Genomic DNA, 20,316 nt, shown 5'->3' with positions numbered 1-20,316 from the left:
ATTACTGTGTATTCTGTTGCTCTCTAGGGATTTATGATTGCTTTGTGGTCATGTTAGTGATATTCACAGGGAATCTAATAAGGCTATGTGTAAATCTGCTGACTTTAACCAGGATGTAAAATTATATTTGGATTTTTAGTATAAAATATTGTAGATAGATATACACACAGAAGGGAAGACAGAAAGAGAGAGGGAGAGAGAGAGAGAGAGAGAGAGAGAAAGAGAAACAGTCCTAGCCACTGGCTCATTTCTCAAAGGTTTGCACAATTGAAATCTGGGGCCAGAGCAATCCAGAAACTGGGGATTCAATCCAGATCTTGTGTATATGTGACAGGACCCAACCACCTGTGCCGCCACTACTGCTTCCCAGAGTCTGTGATGGGGCGCAGAAGTCAGAGCCTGAATCCAGCTTCCCAAATCACACACTTCATTCTGCAGTGTGGGCATCTTCTCCGAAAGGCTAAACATCTATTTTTTTTTTTAACATTTTAAACGAGTATAAAGTATATGTAGTAAAAAAAAAAAAGGTAACTGGCAGATGAAGAAATGTAAACATGTGCTCATAATTCAAATTATTTAAAAAAACCTTCTTGTGCATTATTTTAGATTTTTATTGACCGTTCTTGTGTTGCTTTCCCTTTTGCATACAGATGGGAGTTTTAGACAAAGCCGATCTAACCTCACCTCCCTGCTGGTACAGCCCATCTCCGCATCGCTCGTTGCAAAATTAATCTCTGCACCCAAAGCTAACACCAAAAATGACATCTGTACCCCTCTGGTACTTCCAAACAATGGTAAAGTATTACATGTCGTTCTGTGTGTCTTGTAGTTTTGTAAGGGCTATGATCATTTTTGAATCTCTTAAAATGACATGCCTAGGATTATTCTTTAAAAACAAGTGAATTTGATGAGATGAGCAGTTATATATTTATTTTTTTTTCTATAGAAAAGAATTTAAAGACTAAGAGTTGACCAAACCAAGAGATTAAAATAGCGAGAAATAACAAAAGAAACCGATAGGAAGAAAGAAAGCAGTTTGAACTGCCACAAAGAAAAGCAGCTTTGCAAATAGAGCTTTTTGTACATTCGTGAAAATCTGCTTAACACAGCTTCCCAGTTTCAGCTTGAGCAGTCTCATTGCCTGCCAAGATTCTGCGGATAGCAGGCAGCTATCTGGGGTATGACGTCTTTCGTACAAAGTATTAAAGCCTAATTCCTGCAATTGACTAAAAAATCCCTCCGTCTATACGCATCGCCGCCCGAGAGATGCTGCGTGTGTAGCTGCGCCGTCTGTCAGGTCTTGTTGGACCACGCGGGATAAAGCTAAAGTAGTTAAGCTACCTGCGGTGGGAGGAAAGCCATGGGCTGAATCTTACCTCTGCTTCTAACTTCGCCAATAGACTTCTAAAGGAGAGGCTCTCTTTGCAGATGGCTAAATATGCATCTAGCTGTTGTCAACTGCCAGATGAGGGCTCTGTATTTTGTTTCCAGATCTGGGGGCTCAACTTGCCATGTTTTATCTCATCTGCTTTCTTCTCGACAAAGAAAGCATTAAAAAAGATGTTTTGAAAAACTCTTTAGAAATAAATCTGAATACATTCATGATTGCTTTTTGCTAAAGACATGGGCTTTTAAAAATCCTGTAGAATGAGAGCCTGCTCAACTGTTATCGATTGTGCAAAGTGGAAATTACTGCAAACAAGTAGCCTGTGTCCTCAAAGGAGGAATGTTGAAGTTCTGGAAAAGCATTTTCTTTCTCTCTTTTTTTTCTCCTGTAAACTGTTCTGGGCCCCACAAATGGATGTATTTTTTTTTTTTTTAATCTACTAAAGCCACAGCAACAGTTTAGCTGAAGGGAAAGCACTGATTTTTGTAAAAGACAAGATTTAATTAATTCATTCAATAGATATTCAGATTTCCTATTGGCTATTCCCAGCTGGGGTCCTGCCTCGGTGAGCTCCATGTTAACTGCATGTTAACTCTGCCCGATCCTACGACAGCTCCCTGGAAACCCTCAGTATCTATATATTGAGAAAAGATTAGCTGTCCATCTCTCATCTCAAGTTGTTGTGAAGATTTAGTTGTGAGGTGTTTTTCACTACTTCTGTATACTGTGAAATGTTAATATGAATATTTCTTGCTTAACAAATAACAATTTGATGATAATTTCCTTCCCAACTAGCAGAGTCATGTCTCAGCAAAGTGATGTTCCACGTCACCAGCTGTAACTCCATAATACATGAACAACTTTGTTGAGGTCTAAAAGAAAAAAATTGAGGCACAGGAGATTCATACACTGGGACCTGTTTAAAATGCTAACGCTGGGTCGTACTTCGTCCTGGGCCTACAGTCATTGTTTAGAGAAGCCTGCGTTGCATGTCTAAGTAACAAGCATCAACTCCCAGTGCCGGTTCGTTATTCCAGTCTCTTCTCAAGACAGTTGCGTGGATGAAAGGGGTGATGCTGGTATCTGCCATCCAGATGGGAGACCTGGACTGAATTATCATGAGTATTTTGGTCGACTCCCAGCCACTGGGAACATGTGGGGAGCAGAGCAGCAGATGGCAAATTTCAATTTCTGCTTTTCTTTCTTTGTGTCCCTCGCCCTCGAACAAACAAACTCTAGGATTAAATAAGCGTTACTGAAACATTTTACCATGCAATAGTTTCTCATGGATATAATCATTGTTTTCTACTTTATCGAAATTAATCTCAAATTTAGGATAATCATTCTTCACCTAAATATTTTGGACAGTCATTCTCAGAATTTATCCAAGAAAATGTTTACATTTTCTCATCAATTATTATTAAATTCATTAGTTTTTAAAAAATTATGTATATCAGGCCCGGCATGGCAGCCTAGTGTGCAAACCCTCACCTTGCACGCAACAGGATCCTATGTGGGCACCAGTTCATCTCTTAGCCACCCCATTTCCCATCCGAGGAAAGCGGTGAAGGATGGCCCAAAGTCTTGGGACTCAGCACCCAAGTGGGAGACCCATAAGAAGCTTCTGTTCCCTGGCTTCAGATCTGCTCAGCTCCGCCATTGCGGCTACTTGGGCAGTGAACCAGCAGATGGAAGATCTTTCTGTCTCACCATCTCTCTATATATCTGACTTTCCAATAAAAAACAAATAAACCTATAAAAATAGTACATATCTCAGTAACAGAACTTGACTGAATGAGGTGTTGCAGATTCAAGCAATAAGCACAACACTTATAATTTATAGGTTTAAATTCATATTTTGCAGGTGCAGTCACGAGCATAGGAAAATATTTCCCGAACAAGTTCAGAAAGAATAGCTGTGCACATAATTAATCCTTGTTTTACTCCTTTAACCATTTCATACACTAAGCCAATATCTCTACAATCAAGGCAAAAATGTTACAGCATTTGTGAACAATGCTTGGTTTCCAACCATTCTTTTGTACCTTCCCCGCTTTGAATTTTTGAAACAATTCGTAGGCATATAAGTTATTTGACCACCTTCTAAGTTCTAGAAATAGATTCTTATTGATCAAGTTTATTGATGATTTATATCATGACAGAAGACTGAAGAAAGTCATTGTTTCATCAATGTTTGTTTTTCTTAAAGATTTATTTATTTGCATATTTTTATTGGAAAGTCAGATATACAGGGAGGAGGAGAGATAGAGAGGAAGATCTTCCATCCATTGATTCACTCCACACATGGCTGCAACTGAGCTGAGTTGATCCGAAGTCAGGAGCTTTTTCTAGGTCTCCCACGTGGGTGCAGGATCCCAAGGCTTTGGGCCGTCCTCAACTGTGTTTTTCAGCCACAGGCAGGGAGCTAAATGGGATGTGGGGCTGCTGGGATTAGAACCAGTGCCTGTATGGGATCCTGGCACATGCAAGGCGAGGACTTTAGCCACTTGGCTACTGTACCAGGCCCATCAATGTCAGTTTAGCACTAGAGATGAAGAAACCACTCTGGGCTCTTTTGTTACCACACTGGGCTGGTATTTGTATTTATGTCTGTATTTATATTTCTACTTGAATGTCATAGAATCAAAGAGAGAGGAAAAAATGAGAAAAAAAAAGCTGTATTCTCTGGGTCACTTCTCAAATGGTCACAGCTGAGACTAGGCCAGGCCACAGTGAAGAGCCAGGAGTTAATGAATTGCTTTCTTCCTCCCTTCCTTCCTTCCTTTCTCTCTTTCTCTCTCCCTTTCCTTCCTTCCTTCCTTCCTTCCTTTCTTCCTTCCTTTCTTTCTTTCTTTCTTTCTTTCTTTCTTTCTTTCTTTCTTTCTTTCTTTCTTTCTTTCTTTTCTTTTCTTTTCTTTTCTTTCTTTCTTTCTTTCTTTCTTTCTTTCTTTCTTTCTTTCTTTCTTTCTTTCTTTCTTTCTTTCTTTCTTTCTTTCTTTCTTTCTTTCTTATGTGCTATTTATTTCAAAGGTGGATTTATAGAGAGGAAAGAGAGAGAGAGAATCTTCGATTCATTGGTTCACTCCCCAAACGGCTGTAATGGCCAGAAGTGAGTCCATATGAGGCCAGAAATTTCATGTGGGTCTGCAAGGTGGGTGCAGGGGCTTAAGGAACTGGATCATCCCTTGCCACTTTCCCAGGCCACAGGCAGGAAGCTGGGTGGGAAATGGAGCAGTTGACACTAGAACAGGGGCGTATATGGGATGCTGACACCTATAGACTGAGGATTAGCCTATTGAGCCATGGTGCTGGCCCTAGGAGGAAGGGATTTCTGTCATGTCTCCTACATAGGGGCAAGGGTCCAAGTGCCTGATCCATCTTTTTCTGTTTTTCCCAGGCCATTATAACACAGATGGATTGGAGGTGGGGCAAGAAGACTTGAATTGGCACTCATAATGGGGTGCTGCATTAGCTGAACCCAAATACTCACATGCAGATCCCATAAGAATATATTTTTTCTTATATAGAGTAAACACTGGAAGGGTAAGGTGAATAAACAGAGGAAAGATTGAAATGGAGACAGAAATATAGTGATACAGAAGGAAACAGAGTTCCTGGTGTTCTCTTCATTTGAGCCCTAAATCAAGCCTCATCTGAAGGGAAACTCCAGTTAACGATCTCTACAGGTGTGAATACATTCTTAGTTATTCTCACCAAGTATTGTTTTTCAGTTACTTAACAACAACAAGCTATTTCACTGATATCTATAAGACTTTTACAAAGGAAGAGATTATTTGTATTGAAATAGGCACTGTCCTGGTTCTCATGCTCACCAGAGGGAGTGGCAACCCAAGAGGAAGGAACCCATTGTTGCCCTACTGGGGCCACTCCCATTCCCAGATCTTGCACTATCCAGTGGCTATGTTATTTAGCCTGACAGAATTTGCCACCATTCCAACATGTTCCAGCTACTGCTGCAGCAAAGACCAATACACTCACACCCACTCTGGCTTATGCATGCACCAAAAGGTATAGTCAGGCCAGCCTGGCTTTCCCCTGATCCAGCTCTCATGTGGGTCACCAGATGTTGTAACCCTACCCAGCCTGGTCTGCCTGGATCCCAGCTCTTACACTCACCAGTGGGATTAGTTGCCCAGCATAGGGGCCCTCATAACCTCCCTACTGGGTTCACCCCAGTCTCCCACCAGGTCTTGTGTGTGCTGTTTCAGTGCTGTGGCCCTGTCTGGCATGGCTTGCCTCACCTCAGCATTTGCCAGGGGTTGCTGGGTGCTGGGCCTGGCCTAATCCCTTCCAGCTCACATTGGTGGGGGCTGCAGCCTAAACAACCCTGCCAGCCCCCAGTCCCAGCCCTAATGTCGTCTGGCTGGTATTGTGGCCTAACCTAGCCCTACCCACAGTCCATTCTGACTTTAGAATTTGTCAGTGGGTGATTTGAACTGACCCAGCTTCAGTCTCACATGCACCAAATGTATGCTGTTGGGTACCATTTTCTGGCCTAATTGGGCTGCTCCCTGTCTTGGTTCTTGCACTCAGCTGCATGGACTGTATTCCAACAGGAGTTCCCCAAGCTCCCCCATCATGATATCTCCCACTGCCAGATCTGGTACCCGTTGGTGAGTTCATGGGTCAGCCGTAATTAGTCCACCTCTTATCCTAGGAGGAACAGTGGCCTTTCCTGATCAGCCCTCACATATTCCAATTCTTGTTGTTGTGTGTTAGAGCCCAGCCCAGTCTGTTCCACACCCAGACACAGCTCATGCATGGTTCAGCATGGGCAGAAACCTAGCCCAGCCTGTCTTACTCCCACCCTGGTTCTCATGAGCCAGTGAGTTCTAGAGTCTAGCCCAGGCTGGCTTACCCCACACCCAATCCACACTTGTGCTGAGGAACACTGCAACCACGTACAGACCAGTTAGCAGACCCCATCGTGGCCCTCATATTCACCAGTGAGAATCACAACCCAGCCAGGACATCCCATTAGCTCCCTGACCAGGCCTATTCCCAGACAGATCTTGCGTATGGCAGTGTTTTCTCTGACCCAGCTTGCATAGGTTGTCCCCTCTTTTGGACTTTGCCTTTAGATGCTGCAGCCTGGCCGCACCCAACCAGCCCCCAGTCCCAACTCTTGCTGGCAGGTGCTATATCCTAGCTCTGCTTAGCCTGCTCCCATCTCTGGCTCATGTAAACCAGTAAGTGTGATAGCTCAGCCTGGCGTGAGTTACACTCCATCTTGGTTTCTACACTCACCAGTGGGCTAAAGTTTGTTTTGGTCTATCTGGTCTACCCCCTTCCAAAACTAAACCACACACTTGCAGCAGATGAGGCTACCTTGCCTAGCCTGTCCAACACCCAGGCCTGAACCATATGCTCACCACTGGGAGATATGGCCCATCAGGGGAGTTTCCCAAGTTCTCCTGTTAGGTTCACTCCCAGACCCAGATCTCATGCACACCAGCATGTGCTAGACCCTTACCTGGCATAGCCTGCTCCTTCCTTCTCAGCCTTGGTATGGGCTGGTGGATTTTGTGGCCCAGCTTGCCCCACACCCTGTTTGAAAGTGCACATGCAGGTGCTGCAGTCTGGACCTACCAAGCCTATTCCCAACCCAAGTGTCTGTGAATGTTGGCAGGTTCCATGGTCATGCCTAGCTCAGCCTGTCACCATCCCAACTCTTAAGCCAACCAGCAGGACTTGTTATTCCACAGGGTTAGACTTGGTTCTCTTGTGTTCTGGTTAGTATCATGACGCAGGCTACTGTGACCTGCTCTCTGATCTGACACTCACTGTCAGATGCTGGGATCTGGCATTCCCAAACAGGCCTCCAGCCATAGCTTTTGTGTGGGCTGGCATGTGGTAATCAGCAATGATCCATGCTAAAATGCCCAGCTCAGGTCTTCCATGTGGGCTAGTCCATCATTCTGACCAATAAAGGTCTTCCAGGCTCTCCCCTCCAAAACACCAGGTCTCAGTCCCCTCACTTAACTGCAAGTACAGTGGCCTGTGGTTTGGAGTCCTTCAGGAGTCCTTCCTAACCTTCAAAAATCTCCCACAGTGGTCCTCCCTGCACCATATCCCTTTGTTTCTTTCCCTGTCCAATGCACAATCCTTGTGCTTAGAAGTGCATGGGTTCTTCAGCCCAGCCTTTGGAAGCCCAGCAGGTGATGTGCTGATCCAAATCTGTCTCCACCAATCAGAGTCTCAAGCTCCTAGCACATGTGCTATCCTGGTGCCTTGTCCCTTCACACACCCAAGATTCAGGCCCACTGAAGTTATCTAGGCCTGATCCACCAGCACACCAGGGCAATCTGCTGACCTGGGATTCTCCCTTCCCCCTCCCCATCCAGGATCAAGCATACGAGGAAATTCCCAGATTCACTCTACCTGCCTAGAGGCGAGTTCCACAACCCCACATGCCCACTGGTGTTCTATCATCAGCCCTCTCCCTCCTCAAGCCTGCATTCACAGGCCCTCACAGAAATCCCACAGGCTGCCAACTACCCCAGCCCAGAAAGTCGCCAGGACAGGAATGAAGGGGGACCATTCATATAATCAAAACACAAATATAATAATTTAAAATAGTTACCAAAGCTTGTGGTTGAAATTTATAAATAGGGCCTGGCGCAATGGCGCAGTGGTTAAGGTCCTCGCCTTGCATGCCCAGGATCCCATATGAGTGTTGGTTCTAATCCCGGCAGCCCCACTTCCCATTCAGCTCCCTGCCTGTGGCCCGGGAAAGCAGTTGAGGACGGCCCAAAGCCTGGGGACCATGCATCCACGTGGGAGACCCGGAAGAGGCTCCTGGCTTCGGATTGGCTCAGCTCCAGCCATTGCGGCCACCTGGGGAGTGAATCATTGGACGGAAGATCTTCCTCTCTCTCCTCTCTGTATATCTGCCTTTCCAATAAAAAGAAAATAAATCTTAAAAAAAAGAAAAAAGAAAGAAGAATTACCCAGTCATTGCCTAACAACCAATGGAGAACTTTCCTGCAGGTTCTCACCCAGACAAGACAGAGTCAGGGAACGCTTAATATCCTAGACCCTTGCAAAGCCCCTCTCTCCTTCAAGAATCCCCATTAAAAAAAAAGAAAAAGAAATTTATAAATATGTGGGAAAGACAAGAGAATCTCCCAAACACCGATTAAACAAATTAAGAATAAAATATGAATGAATTAATTTAAAAACATTTTAGCATGTTTGATGCATCACTTTCATTTTAAAAAGACTATTTTGCATAAAATTCATCAGAAAATGTCAAATTTTACTTAAGTAAATTTGCAATAGCTATCTTCAGATATATATCTATTATATGTCTATCTTATTTATCTATAACAGAAATGTATTGCTTGATTGATTAGAATCACAATACATTTTAATATGGTTTAAGATTCAAAACTATATATTGACTTAGATATAATATTGAATACATTATCTTTGAATTATTATGCAACTCTTTATTGACCGAGTATATTTAAGTGCCTCAAAAAAAAAATCACTAATAAGAAAATCTAGCTCAGTTGAGTCCAGCAGTATTTTGTCTTACATAGAAAATCAATTTGTTCAATGTAGTCTTGAATTTGCTACATGTGAAAATTTCCAATAGTACATTACACTATGCCTGTTAAAAATGTATCGATTATCTATGGTCATCTATCTATATTTCTATATGCTTGTCTTAGAAGATAATGAGGTAGTATGGATCTTACATGATGTGGCCTCCTTTAAGTATCAGCATAACGAATAACAAGACCACTTAACCATATCCCAAGAAATCATCTATAAGTAGGCCTAAGAAAGGCAAAGTGACAGCAAGGTTGTTTCAGGACAGGATAAAATTTATTAGTACCCAGCCATCAACATGGAGAAAAACTTCCAGAAGAAATGGGTATTTAAAAAAAATTCATACACTTCTAAGTGTTTATAAACCACATTTGGAAATGTTGCCTATTTTTTATTCCCCATCACTTCCCTGCCCCAAAGAATTTTTTAAAAAATCAGTTATCTAGATTGGTTTCAGAAAGACTGAACAGAATAAGGATACACACAAGCTAGATATTGGGAGTCAATTATGCAAAATGGCACCCAGATTTTACAGCCTTTCAATAGTCACTTGCCCAGTGAACCTCAGACACTAAGCTGGAAGCTTCTAACGGACCAAGCTAGAGAACTAAAGATCAGCATTCATGAGCTGTGACATTGAAGTCCTCTGACAAAAGAAACAAAGCTTCAGAATCCGCTTTGAAGGACTGAGCATCAAGGATCTTAAACACTGTGTGCACAGATGGGAAACTTACTGTCCAACGTCCACAGAAAGTCGAGTTATTTCTCTGTATCCTGGGGAGTACAGGCAGGACTTCCTGAGGGTGACACAGATCTGTCATTCGTCAAGAACTTCTCCCATTTCCTGCTTTCTTTTTCAATAGCCTAGACTTTAGGAATATCTATATTTTTATGCTTCCTTTAAAATCTGAGAAATTTATTGGTAAGTAAAATCATTTTGACAAATGTTTCCCAAACTTTCAAATGTTTCTCGTCCATTTTACATAGCATCATGTATTCTTTTCATATTATTTTTCAAGTGCCTGTTGTTCTTTTGAAATTACAGGAATTTAATTTCATTTAAATTACAGAAATCTGCTAAATTTTGGAGTTTATGCTTGTGATTAAATCCATTGAACCACATACAAATTTATACTTTTATTTATTTAATTCAACTTAATTTGTATTATTTGAGAAAGGTTGGGTGGGAGGTAAAGAGAGGAAGAGACATAGAAAGAGAGATAGAGAGAGAGAAAGGGAGGGAGGGAAAGAAAAAGTCAGGGAATGCTCACATCCAATGATTTATTCTGAGAATATGACGGTTAAAAAAAAACAAAAAAAGCTGATCCAAGGCAGAGGCCAGTAGGTGGAAACTCAGCCCAAAGCACCTGAGTCAATGACAGCTACTTAGCAACTTGCACATCACTGGGTCCCTCTCCAAGTCTGTAATTAATCATATTTCAATGATCTATTTTTCACAATTGGTCAACATTGTTAATTACTAGTTTAGAAACTCCTAGAAATTTCTTAATCCCTTTCTAGTTCTATATCTTACTATTCTCTTTGTGTGTCCAATATTTTCTATTAATATTCTTTTCAACATTATCCAAAGATTTCTTGCATTTTTGTTGCATAAGTTGCAAAACTCCAGTATAGTCCCAGCTCTTAAAATTCAACACAAATGCCATGTGTTTCATAAATGATAATTGTTTTGGAGTTTCATTCAAAAGTGATCTTAGCCTCAGCTGATTCTGTGTATTTGCACTAAGTTCCACAATCCAGATGGTCAAACATATTTTATCAGTGTTAAAGTCTCCATCATTGGATGTGTAGATTTGTGCATTTATTCTTGATGGTTCTGTCCATTTTTGCCTTATGCATTTTGGAGTTATGTCTTAGGTACTTGGATGTGTCAAATTTTCCCGACTAGTTTACCTGCTTATCATATGAAGTGATACTATTTTGGTTTTGCTTGCTTGTCTTAAATATGTTCAATTGTGTCATAAACTTGGCTACACTGTTTTTTGGATTAATATCTTTATGCTATATCCTTTTTACTTTCAACTTTGTATCTTTGTCTGTTGTATATATCTCATTAATGCGAAATTATTTTCCTTTTAAATAAATCTGATCTTTTCTCTGAAACATATAGCCCATTACTTTTAATGTGATCGTTGTGTATTTATGCTGACAATTTTTCATTTTGTTTCCTGCTTACATGACATTATTTTCTCTTTAGGTTTATACATTTTTTGTCATTGTATGTTTCCCTCTACTATTCTAGAAGTTATAAATAAGTTTTGCATTCTTTCTTATCCTTTCCAGATGGGCAGGACGATGATTTTGTTGCCTGACAGTTACATCCTTTGTAGCTATCAAGCTTGAAGACTCTAGTTTCAGGAGATAACTCCACATTGAAAACAACCTCATCATTTTCTTTATTTGCTCATAACTTAAATTTAGACCTAGTGATTCCTTAGTTTCTTGCTGTTAGTTGCTGTTAACAATATTTCCTGTGCAGTTTGCTTGACATCATATATTATTTTCAGGGGAGAGTTAGTCTGACATACAAAATCACTATTTTACAATTGAAGAAATTGTCCTGTTTCTCTCTTCATTCATCCCCCACTCCCACCCCCCAAAATATGTGGACCATTAATGATTCCACTTGGATTGATTGACATGGAGATCACATTGCTTTCAACACATCATAAATATGCTAAACTGAGCATTCAAGGGAGATTGTTCAAAGGCCTACATAAAAGGTAAAGACAGCTAAAGGGAGGAATAAAGGAAAAGTGATTGCTACACTTTCTAGGCAAGGGTGTAGGTACAGGAAATGGCAAAACCTTAATGGAGACTGTATGATCGAGCATCTCACATTCTCAACCTGATGGTCATTTGTGGGGGTCTTCCATTGACTAAACTCAAACCTGAAACCATGAAGCCAAAGAATAAGGGAGCCAGATAGAGTTCATAGTGGTTATCCTTCTGAGATGAAGGAATGTGAAAGGTAGAAAATAGATAACAATGAACAAGTGGAAATATGCAGCTCAGTGAATACAGAGTGATTAGTCTGATAATTTTCTGATTTGTCACTTGTAGAAAAATTTTCTGGAGGCATAAGAACTATCACTCAAATTACCACATGTTGAAGAGAACAAACATTATTTTTCAATGAGTGGAGATAAGGTTCGGTTCATGTTTATAAAAATTAAAAATTTTTTTTACATAAATTCAATAATTAAAAGGAATAAAATTTAAGTAAATTTGGCATTTTTGATCAATATAAACCTACCTGAGACTATTCACATATTGATGTCAATGTGTGCATATGTTTGTGGAAGACAAGATTCAAGGGATATATTGCCTTGAAAATGTTTAAATTATCACAATATAGAATCTAGGATGAGTTTATATTTAAAAATTTGGCATTAAGCAAAGATGATAGCAGATACCATAGCTGAGTCCATTTTCTCTGTGACACAGGGAAATTAAAAAAGCAACAGATGAATTAGTTGCCCCGACCCTAGAGGAAAGCCAGTCTTACAGTCATGTGGCCATGAGAGACACTCCATAAACCGAGTTGGACTATTAAGTACAAATTAGGAACCCTAGGAATATGTCCAGGAATCCAATAAAAGCTTCTCTAATAGAGATGTAACTCAGAAGAAGTGGGAGTTAATTCCTCAGATGTGTCTGAATAAGGTTGGAATGGTTCCCACACTTTCTATATACTTACCAAGATTAAGTTGGAGACAAAACTTTATTAGCTGTCAGCGGAGAAGCCTGAGACCCAGTTGAGCCTTAATTATAGCAAGAAAAATGCAAGACAGAATTATCCCTAGAACATGATATTTGGTGGCAGATTTTTTTTTTCTCTAAAATGATAAAATTAAGGACTAGAGGGAAGGAAGCACTTTCATGTTTCCCAGTTCTGATATTCCTCACACTTTCGAATACAAATGTTCTCTGAGTGAAATACGTTTTTGTCATCTTGAAATCAGTTGAACTTTTCATGTCATATTCAAAGCTGTCATTCATCCTTGTAACATGAAAGACAAAAACCACTTGGTGATTGTGAGCTGCAAATGGAGTGTTTAAGAAAAAGTACACACACACACACACACACACACACACACACACACACACACACACACACACACAGACCTTTTGATGCCCTATGCTAGAATTTCTAATTTCAATAGTAACATTTTAATTTTGAAATAAATCAACATTTATGGAACAGTTATAAGAATAGTAGAACCAATATTGTTCTTTATCTACTCAAGAGAAAACTCCAGACATCTGAGTTCATCAGCAAAAGATATTCTGATAAAACAATAACCAGTATAATCAGAAGTTACTGATATATTATTACTGTGAATTCATAGACCTCATTCAATTTTTGTCAGTTGATTCAACAGCATCTTAAATTGCAAAAAACATTTAAATAATATCATATATTGCACCAAGCTGTCCTTTTTCCTCTTTGCTTCACTCTGTAGTACTTGTCTTGACTTCTATCTCCTTGCCAGTTTGAATATTGAATGGCAATTATCTTCAGAAAAATCTATTTTTTTAAAGATTTATTTATCTTTATTGCAAAGTCAAATATACAGAGAGGAGGAAAGGCAGAGGAAGATCTTCCGTCCATTGATTCACTGCTTAATTAGCCAAAAAGGCTGGAGCTGACCCAATCTGAAGCAGGAGCCCAGAGCTTCTTCTGGGTCTTCCACATAGGTGCAGGGTTCCAAAGCTTTGGGCCATCTTCAAATTCCTCTCCCAGGCTGCAAGCGGGGAGCTGGATGGGAAATGAGGCTAGCAGGAATAGAGCTGGCACCCATATGGTACCCTGGTGAATTCAAAGCAAGATTTTAGCCTCTAGACCACTGCTTCTGACCCAATCTTAGGTATCTTTAGAACATATGTGGTCCCAGCAGATAAAAAAAGAATGCTTAATGCAGTGTCTGTTTTCAATTTGTTATTACAAATTCAATTATAAATTACTAATTTTCAAAATTTCTCCATAAACACTCACATTTTACCCAGATCAGTCTTCATGCTTTTCTGTCTTTGTTATACTCTTCATCTTCAGTGCATGCTTGCTTCTACATATATATGCGTGTATTTATATGTACATATACATACATATATACATGCATGTGTATAATTATGTTTTTAACAACCACACATTTTATCATGATTTTCTAAATCACTCTGGTTTTTGGCATATTTATGTTTTCTGTAATCACTGTAATAGATTGCAGATGATTTTGCAAATAGCTGAATTATGGCTGTAGGATAATTTCCATTGTACAGGATTGCTGTTGAGATTGCTATGAATAGTAATATTGCTTTACAGAAGGGTGGTTCACATGAGTAATGCCCTAAGTAGATGTGTTATTTAATTCTTTCTCAGGTACTTTAGCAAGGAGCTAAATGGGAAGCCTAAGAGGGACTTGATCTCAGATACTTAGAGAAGGATGCAGACATCCTAGTCGGTTGCTTAACCTGTTGCACCATCATCTGCCCCTAAGGCTTTAACTTTCATGAGTCTGAATCTGATATTAGTAATTACAAAGTTTTCTTAGGATTTGTGGAAGCATGACATTAAACAGGTTGTTTGAAGAATGATAGAAAGTTGATGACATGCGTGTTGTATAGCAGTCTGTACAAAATGAATAAGCATTTGGCAAAAGAGTAACTTTGGTTATCTGGGGGAAAAAAACGCATTGATTTTAGAACTCACTTACTGATATATTGGATAATGAATCTCCAATGTTTTAGGAAAAAATGCCACAGAATATGAAGAAACAAGAACCTTTCATTTCTTTTTCCAGAAATAAGAACAATCCGCATGCAAGTGCAGACAGTCACAAAATTCAAGGCTGTTACAAACGTTGTTGGATATGTGAAAGGTCTCACTTCTCCAGGTAAGTAGGGTGAAATATTCATGACCCACACTTTCAGGAGAAACTCATAGAGAAATTTTATATATAAATTTAATAACATTGTTAATTATTCTAATTCCGTTGTAACTTGGCATTCATACCATCTCAAGAGAATAAATGTAGAACTAAAAATAAGGTTTCTCTTCTCTTTTCTACCATGTCTTTTTTTTTTAACTTGTATTCACTGGTTTATTGGAAAGGCAGAGAAACAGTGAGTCCTGCCAGTTCACTCGCCACACTATTGTAGTAACCCTTGCTTGACGAGAGCAAAGCTAGGAGCTGAGATTCTATCTGATCTCTGATGTGGGTAAGAGGAACAGCCCATTGGGCTGTCCACTTCTGCCCTCCCTTTTGCTTTAACAGGAAGCTGGATCAGAAGCATAAAAGCTAAGATTGTTTAGTGCAAAGGTTTGTCTTAGGGAGAATCAGAGTGTAGGTTTTAGACTGGAAAGCACCAAAAACAAAAAACAAAAACAAAAACAAAGCCATGTGTTTTTTTTCTTTTACTTTAACATAATTAACATTTTTTATCAATGCATTTATAAATCAGAAACTATTTTAGTTGTGTTGATGTGTTTTTGATGCAGTTGTTCATGAAAGCCACTTGGAATTTTTGCATACTGTTGGAAACCCTGGGTATGAATCTCATCCCAACCTTTCTTTGAACTTCCTATTAATATTCACCCTCATAGTCAGCAAGAGGTGGCACAAGAAGTTAGGTCCCAGAATGATGGACTTAAGACAACTTATGAAGCACTACACTACTGTAAAAATATGGTGGAAATCATTGGGTGGGGAGAGAGTTTGGAGAGGGAGCAAGGGAAATCCTAGAGCCTACAGAATTGTATCATAAGGTTTAAAATAAAATTAAGAAAAAAAAAAAACTGGGCCTGTGCCACTGATATGGGAGAGCTGGTTGATCTCTGGGTTCTCAGCTTTGACACAGCCCATACCTGATTATGGCAGGAATCTGGGGAGTGGACCGGTGGGTAGAATATCTGTGTGTGTCTGTCTCAAATAGAGAGAGAGAGAGAGAGAGAGAGAGAGAGAGGGATTGAATTAATATTAAACATTCATTTAATGTAGATATAAATGTATAATTATTAAATGTATATTATAAGATTATTAACTCCATATACTGGTTTTCAAATAGTGAATCACTGTGTAACTTCCAACTCTTGGTTCACTGACATTTATTTCTAAACTTAGCATTGGTTTACATTTTGGGATATGCTTAATAAAGCAAATCACTGGCTGGATTTTAAATATTTTATGCTTAGTTATGAACTACTGATGGAATATTGAAGTGATATGTAGAATAAATCATGAAGATAACTGACACATATATTATTAATAAGTATCAGTAATCACAAATTATTGGGGATGCCACCTTTATAGTGTAGTGTGCAGTAGCTTCTATATTAAGAGTTATGCCAATTCTTTTCATTTCATTAAGACATTTACTCAGTTTCCCATAGACAATTACTTTCCTCCATGACTTTTCTCAAATTGACCTAATTGATAACAGAATTTTAAAATTTAGTTTCATATCATTCCACCTTCTCCACAGCCAATTATTACAATATTTGTGAAAGATATTTGCTCTCTCTGATTTTCTTACAGCAACAGTATTGAACAATCTCTTACTACAGTATCTTTAAATACAGGACAGAAATAAATTGAGACACTGTTACTATTTCATTTATATCATTTCAATACATTTATATCATAAGAATTGTAATTAAACACTAGCTTATTTATCATCATTGTTGCCTTTGCAGGTTATTGTTATTAAAAAATGTCTGTACAAAATTAGCTTTAAGGTAAAGGAAACTCAAACTACAAAAACAAACCCTTAGAGTTAGTAAGATCAACCTTATAGTTAGTATTCTTTAGTGGATATATCTAAAGCTTCTCAACCTTTGCTTATTTTAATTCTGCACAAACATATGGGACATTTAATTAGATGATTTTTTCTTTACTGAGTCTTAAAATTAGGAACAACCATATTTTACTATTAGGTCTTTTAAATATGATGTATTTGTGTACAGACAAGCTCAAGCAAAGCTTACCAACAATTCTGGGAGATCAATGAAATGTTAACCACACTTTAAACATTTGCAGACCGAGCCTATATACTATTAATTGAATCTTACAAAATGTAGAAAGATCTGATTCATTGCTGGTTCTAAAACCTTAGTGTGAAGAACTAAGATGGGTTTTCTCTATGGTGTAGTACCTTCAGGTCATGCAGTTAAGGGGTGTTTCATTTATTGCACACACATGTAAACCTACCTTGAATCGGGCATGGTTTGAACTGCCTTACCTGTCTTAACTCAGTCAAAACTCAAACCATCCAAACGTTATCTATGCTGTTTAGTTCTGTTTTAGAGTTGATGAAACTAAGCCATACAAATATAGCTAAGCCTTCCAACTAGTGAGTTACAAATGTGGGCTTCAGGCTTTTTACAGTTAGCCATCTCATATAATATCTACCTATGAAATGAAACTCAATGAAGAGAACATTTTACATGATGTATGTGGCACCTCATCAAATCGTCTCTGTTATTACCAGTAGCATTTACAGACAACAGCAAAAAAGGACACTCTGAAAGCACATCAGACAGATCTGTTACTGACTATAATTATGTACAACACAGCAACTACCGTCTTGCGTCACACAGGAACCTTTCTGAGAGTGTGTCTAATGAGCTGTAGGTGATTGCAGGGTAAACAAAAATAAAGTCAATGTTTGAAGTAGTTTTGCATTGTTGAACATTATTTTTCTCTTCAGAGAAAGGAAGAGGATTAAAAATGATAGGTTGGAAACAATCGTGTAATACGTTGGTTACTGCAAAATCCACATATACTTGATATTATTTAATAATTAAAATTGCTGAATAACATCTTCCTTAAATGTATTAATGGTTCATTCAGATTTACTCAGCATTCTCACAATGTTGACATCTCCCAGTATGATATCAGAAAAATGGTAGATACTGTTTCATTGTGGCATCTTTGTATACTTCATTAATTAATATTCATGTTGCGAAGGACAGTAATACAGATTCAAGCTTTGGATTTATAATTGGTTCAGCAGCTGCCTCTGCTTTGATATACACAAATGTGTGAATTAAGACAGTGGGAGAAAAATGTTAAATTAGTCTTAATTATTAGAACAATTTTGCTTAATTGTAACTCAGTTGTGGAATAGGATTATGGAAATGTCATTAAAGTTATTGTTAAGGTTTATATTTTACTCTAATGGTTTGTTTTCTTGTTTTCAGACCGATATATCCTAGTAGGCAGCCACCATGATTCAATGAGCGGCTACAATGGACAAGAATGGGCCAGTAGTACTGCAATAATCACAGCATTCATCCGGGCTCTAATGTTAAGAGTTAAGAGAGGGTGGAGGCCAGACCGAACAATTGTTTTCTGCTCCTGGGGAGGAACAGCTTTTGGAAGTATTGGTTCATATGAATGGGGAGAGGTAAATAATATGTACATACATCAATTATAACATCTTCTTTTTTTTTTTTTTGCTTGTAGATGGTATAAAATTGTTTAAGCCACGGACAGTGATACATTTCTCAAATAGAGTTGTGTATTTGTTGACTTGCTAAGCTTACCTGTAAAAATGAAGAGTTAGAGTTGGACCATGATGATTTGTGTGTAACCTACAACACATATGCATATTGTCAGACCACAAATTCTGATAAAATCCCCAATAGTCTTTGATTTTGCAAAGATATAGCTTGAGAGGCACTAGAAAGGAAAGGAGCCGATGAGTGTTTTTGATGTTTCCATGCAATTTCACAAATAAGGCATAGAGATTGGATTCCTCTCTTTATTCCAGTCTGTTCTTTCACCACTTATCCCTTCTTCTTTACATAGCTACATACACAACACAAAGACATAAAAAATACTATATCTTTGTTTATATAAGCTTTATTTTTAAAATAATTATTACATGGTTGATTAGGATGGAAAAGATTGAGGTTTAGGGAAAATTGGGTGAACTCATTGCTTCCAAATTTACTATTTCTTCTTATTGTTCCTGGGGCAAGGGAAGAAACAAAGGGGAAACCACTCATGACTTTCCACATGTCTCAGAACCTAGGAATGAGAAATGCCATCTCATATCAACCCAGAGTCTCAATGTGTGCATATTCTGAGAGTTCTAGCCAAGTACTTGGATAGTTCTGAATTGCTGCCAATTTCACCAATCCAAGGATGATGTCACCCTCCCAGTGTCCATTGGCTCCATTCACTGAGATTTTTTTTTACTGTCATCCTTTGTTTGGGGTAGTTGTCCAGTGTGTTCTGTTCTCCTTTTTTCTGCTACAGCACCAAACGTGCTGCCATACTCTCCTTTCACAACAGGACCTGTGTCCACTGCTTCACCTTTTTCATTAGGCAGGATATGTTCTTGCAGGTGAGTCCAAATACCTGGGCCAGGTGTCAAAAGCATTGCTGGATCCCCCACCCCTGTGGCTCACAAACCCAGCACCCACCTGGTAGGTGGACCCCAGGATGCTGGTCAGGCAACCCAAGCCCCACTGGATGCTCCACCCCTGGGGCTCATGAACTTGACATCCACCTTGCAGTTAGGCTTCAGGACGCAAGCCAAGTGACCTAAGTCCCACCAAATCTTCCACGCTTGGGTCTCAAGAATACAGACCTGGGTCAGGTGATCCAAACCCTGCCAAATTCCCCACTCCTGGGGCTCAGGAACCCAGCACCCACCTAGGAAGACAAAATCATTTTGATATTTTTTCACAATCTTAGCTTTGAGGGATGTATTCTATATCCAGAGAAATTGTCTGGGTGCATTTTAATTTCAACACTCAGGAGAAGGTAAAGCTCTAATAAATACAATTGAAAATCTCAGAATGATATAAAAAATGTAAAATGAAATGCCTCAAGGTAAAAGTTTTACTATAAACTTCAGCAAATTTGTACACTGCAAACTAGTATGCTTTTCTGTATGTAAATGAATATTGTTAATGTTTCGTATTCAATGAGCTACTTCAAATGAAGAAATTTTACTGCTTAAAAAACCTTTTGAAAGTGACAAATTTTTAAACAAAATGGATAATTTCTCAAACTTCTATTAAAAATTATGTAGTACATATATTTCTGGATTTCTTTTATCATTTCAGAAATAATGAAATACTGCTTCTTATTTTATAGCAACAAGGTACATATTAAGAAAATATCTTGAAGATTCTTCCAAATTCCAAATATTTGCTATATTGCAGTCTTCCAATTGCCTCCCCATTGGTCACATTCAAAATCAATTTATTTGATTCCCAAATGAATATCTATGTGCTGAAACTTAAAAAGCAGACATGGATGAAATAAGCATCCTGAACTCTAATATTTAGGGCATTCATTGCAAAAGATCCTGAATTC

General features: G+C 38.8%; 1 protein-coding gene across 1 annotated transcript in view; it reads left to right on the top strand.

Moving 5' to 3' along the window:
* NAALADL2 (N-acetylated alpha-linked acidic dipeptidase like 2) overlaps positions 1-20,316 on the top strand; it is a 630,278-nt gene that overhangs the window by 324,865 nt on the left and 285,097 nt on the right. The window contains exons 6-8 of the mRNA XM_041002590.1: positions 651-794; positions 14,788-14,880; positions 18,186-18,391. Of these exons, the coding sequence (XP_040858524.1) occupies positions 651-794; positions 14,788-14,880; positions 18,186-18,391 (443 nt within the window). The remainder of the gene's footprint in view (positions 1-650; positions 795-14,787; positions 14,881-18,185; positions 18,392-20,316) is intronic.

Source organism: Ochotona curzoniae, unplaced genomic scaffold (assembly GCF_017591425.1).
Source record: "Ochotona curzoniae isolate NIBS_2020 unplaced genomic scaffold, NIBS_Ocur_1.0 scaffold_2587, whole genome shotgun sequence".
Taxonomy (NCBI): domain Eukaryota; kingdom Metazoa; phylum Chordata; class Mammalia; order Lagomorpha; family Ochotonidae; genus Ochotona; species Ochotona curzoniae.
This window is presented reverse-complemented; position numbering and strand designations above follow the sequence as displayed.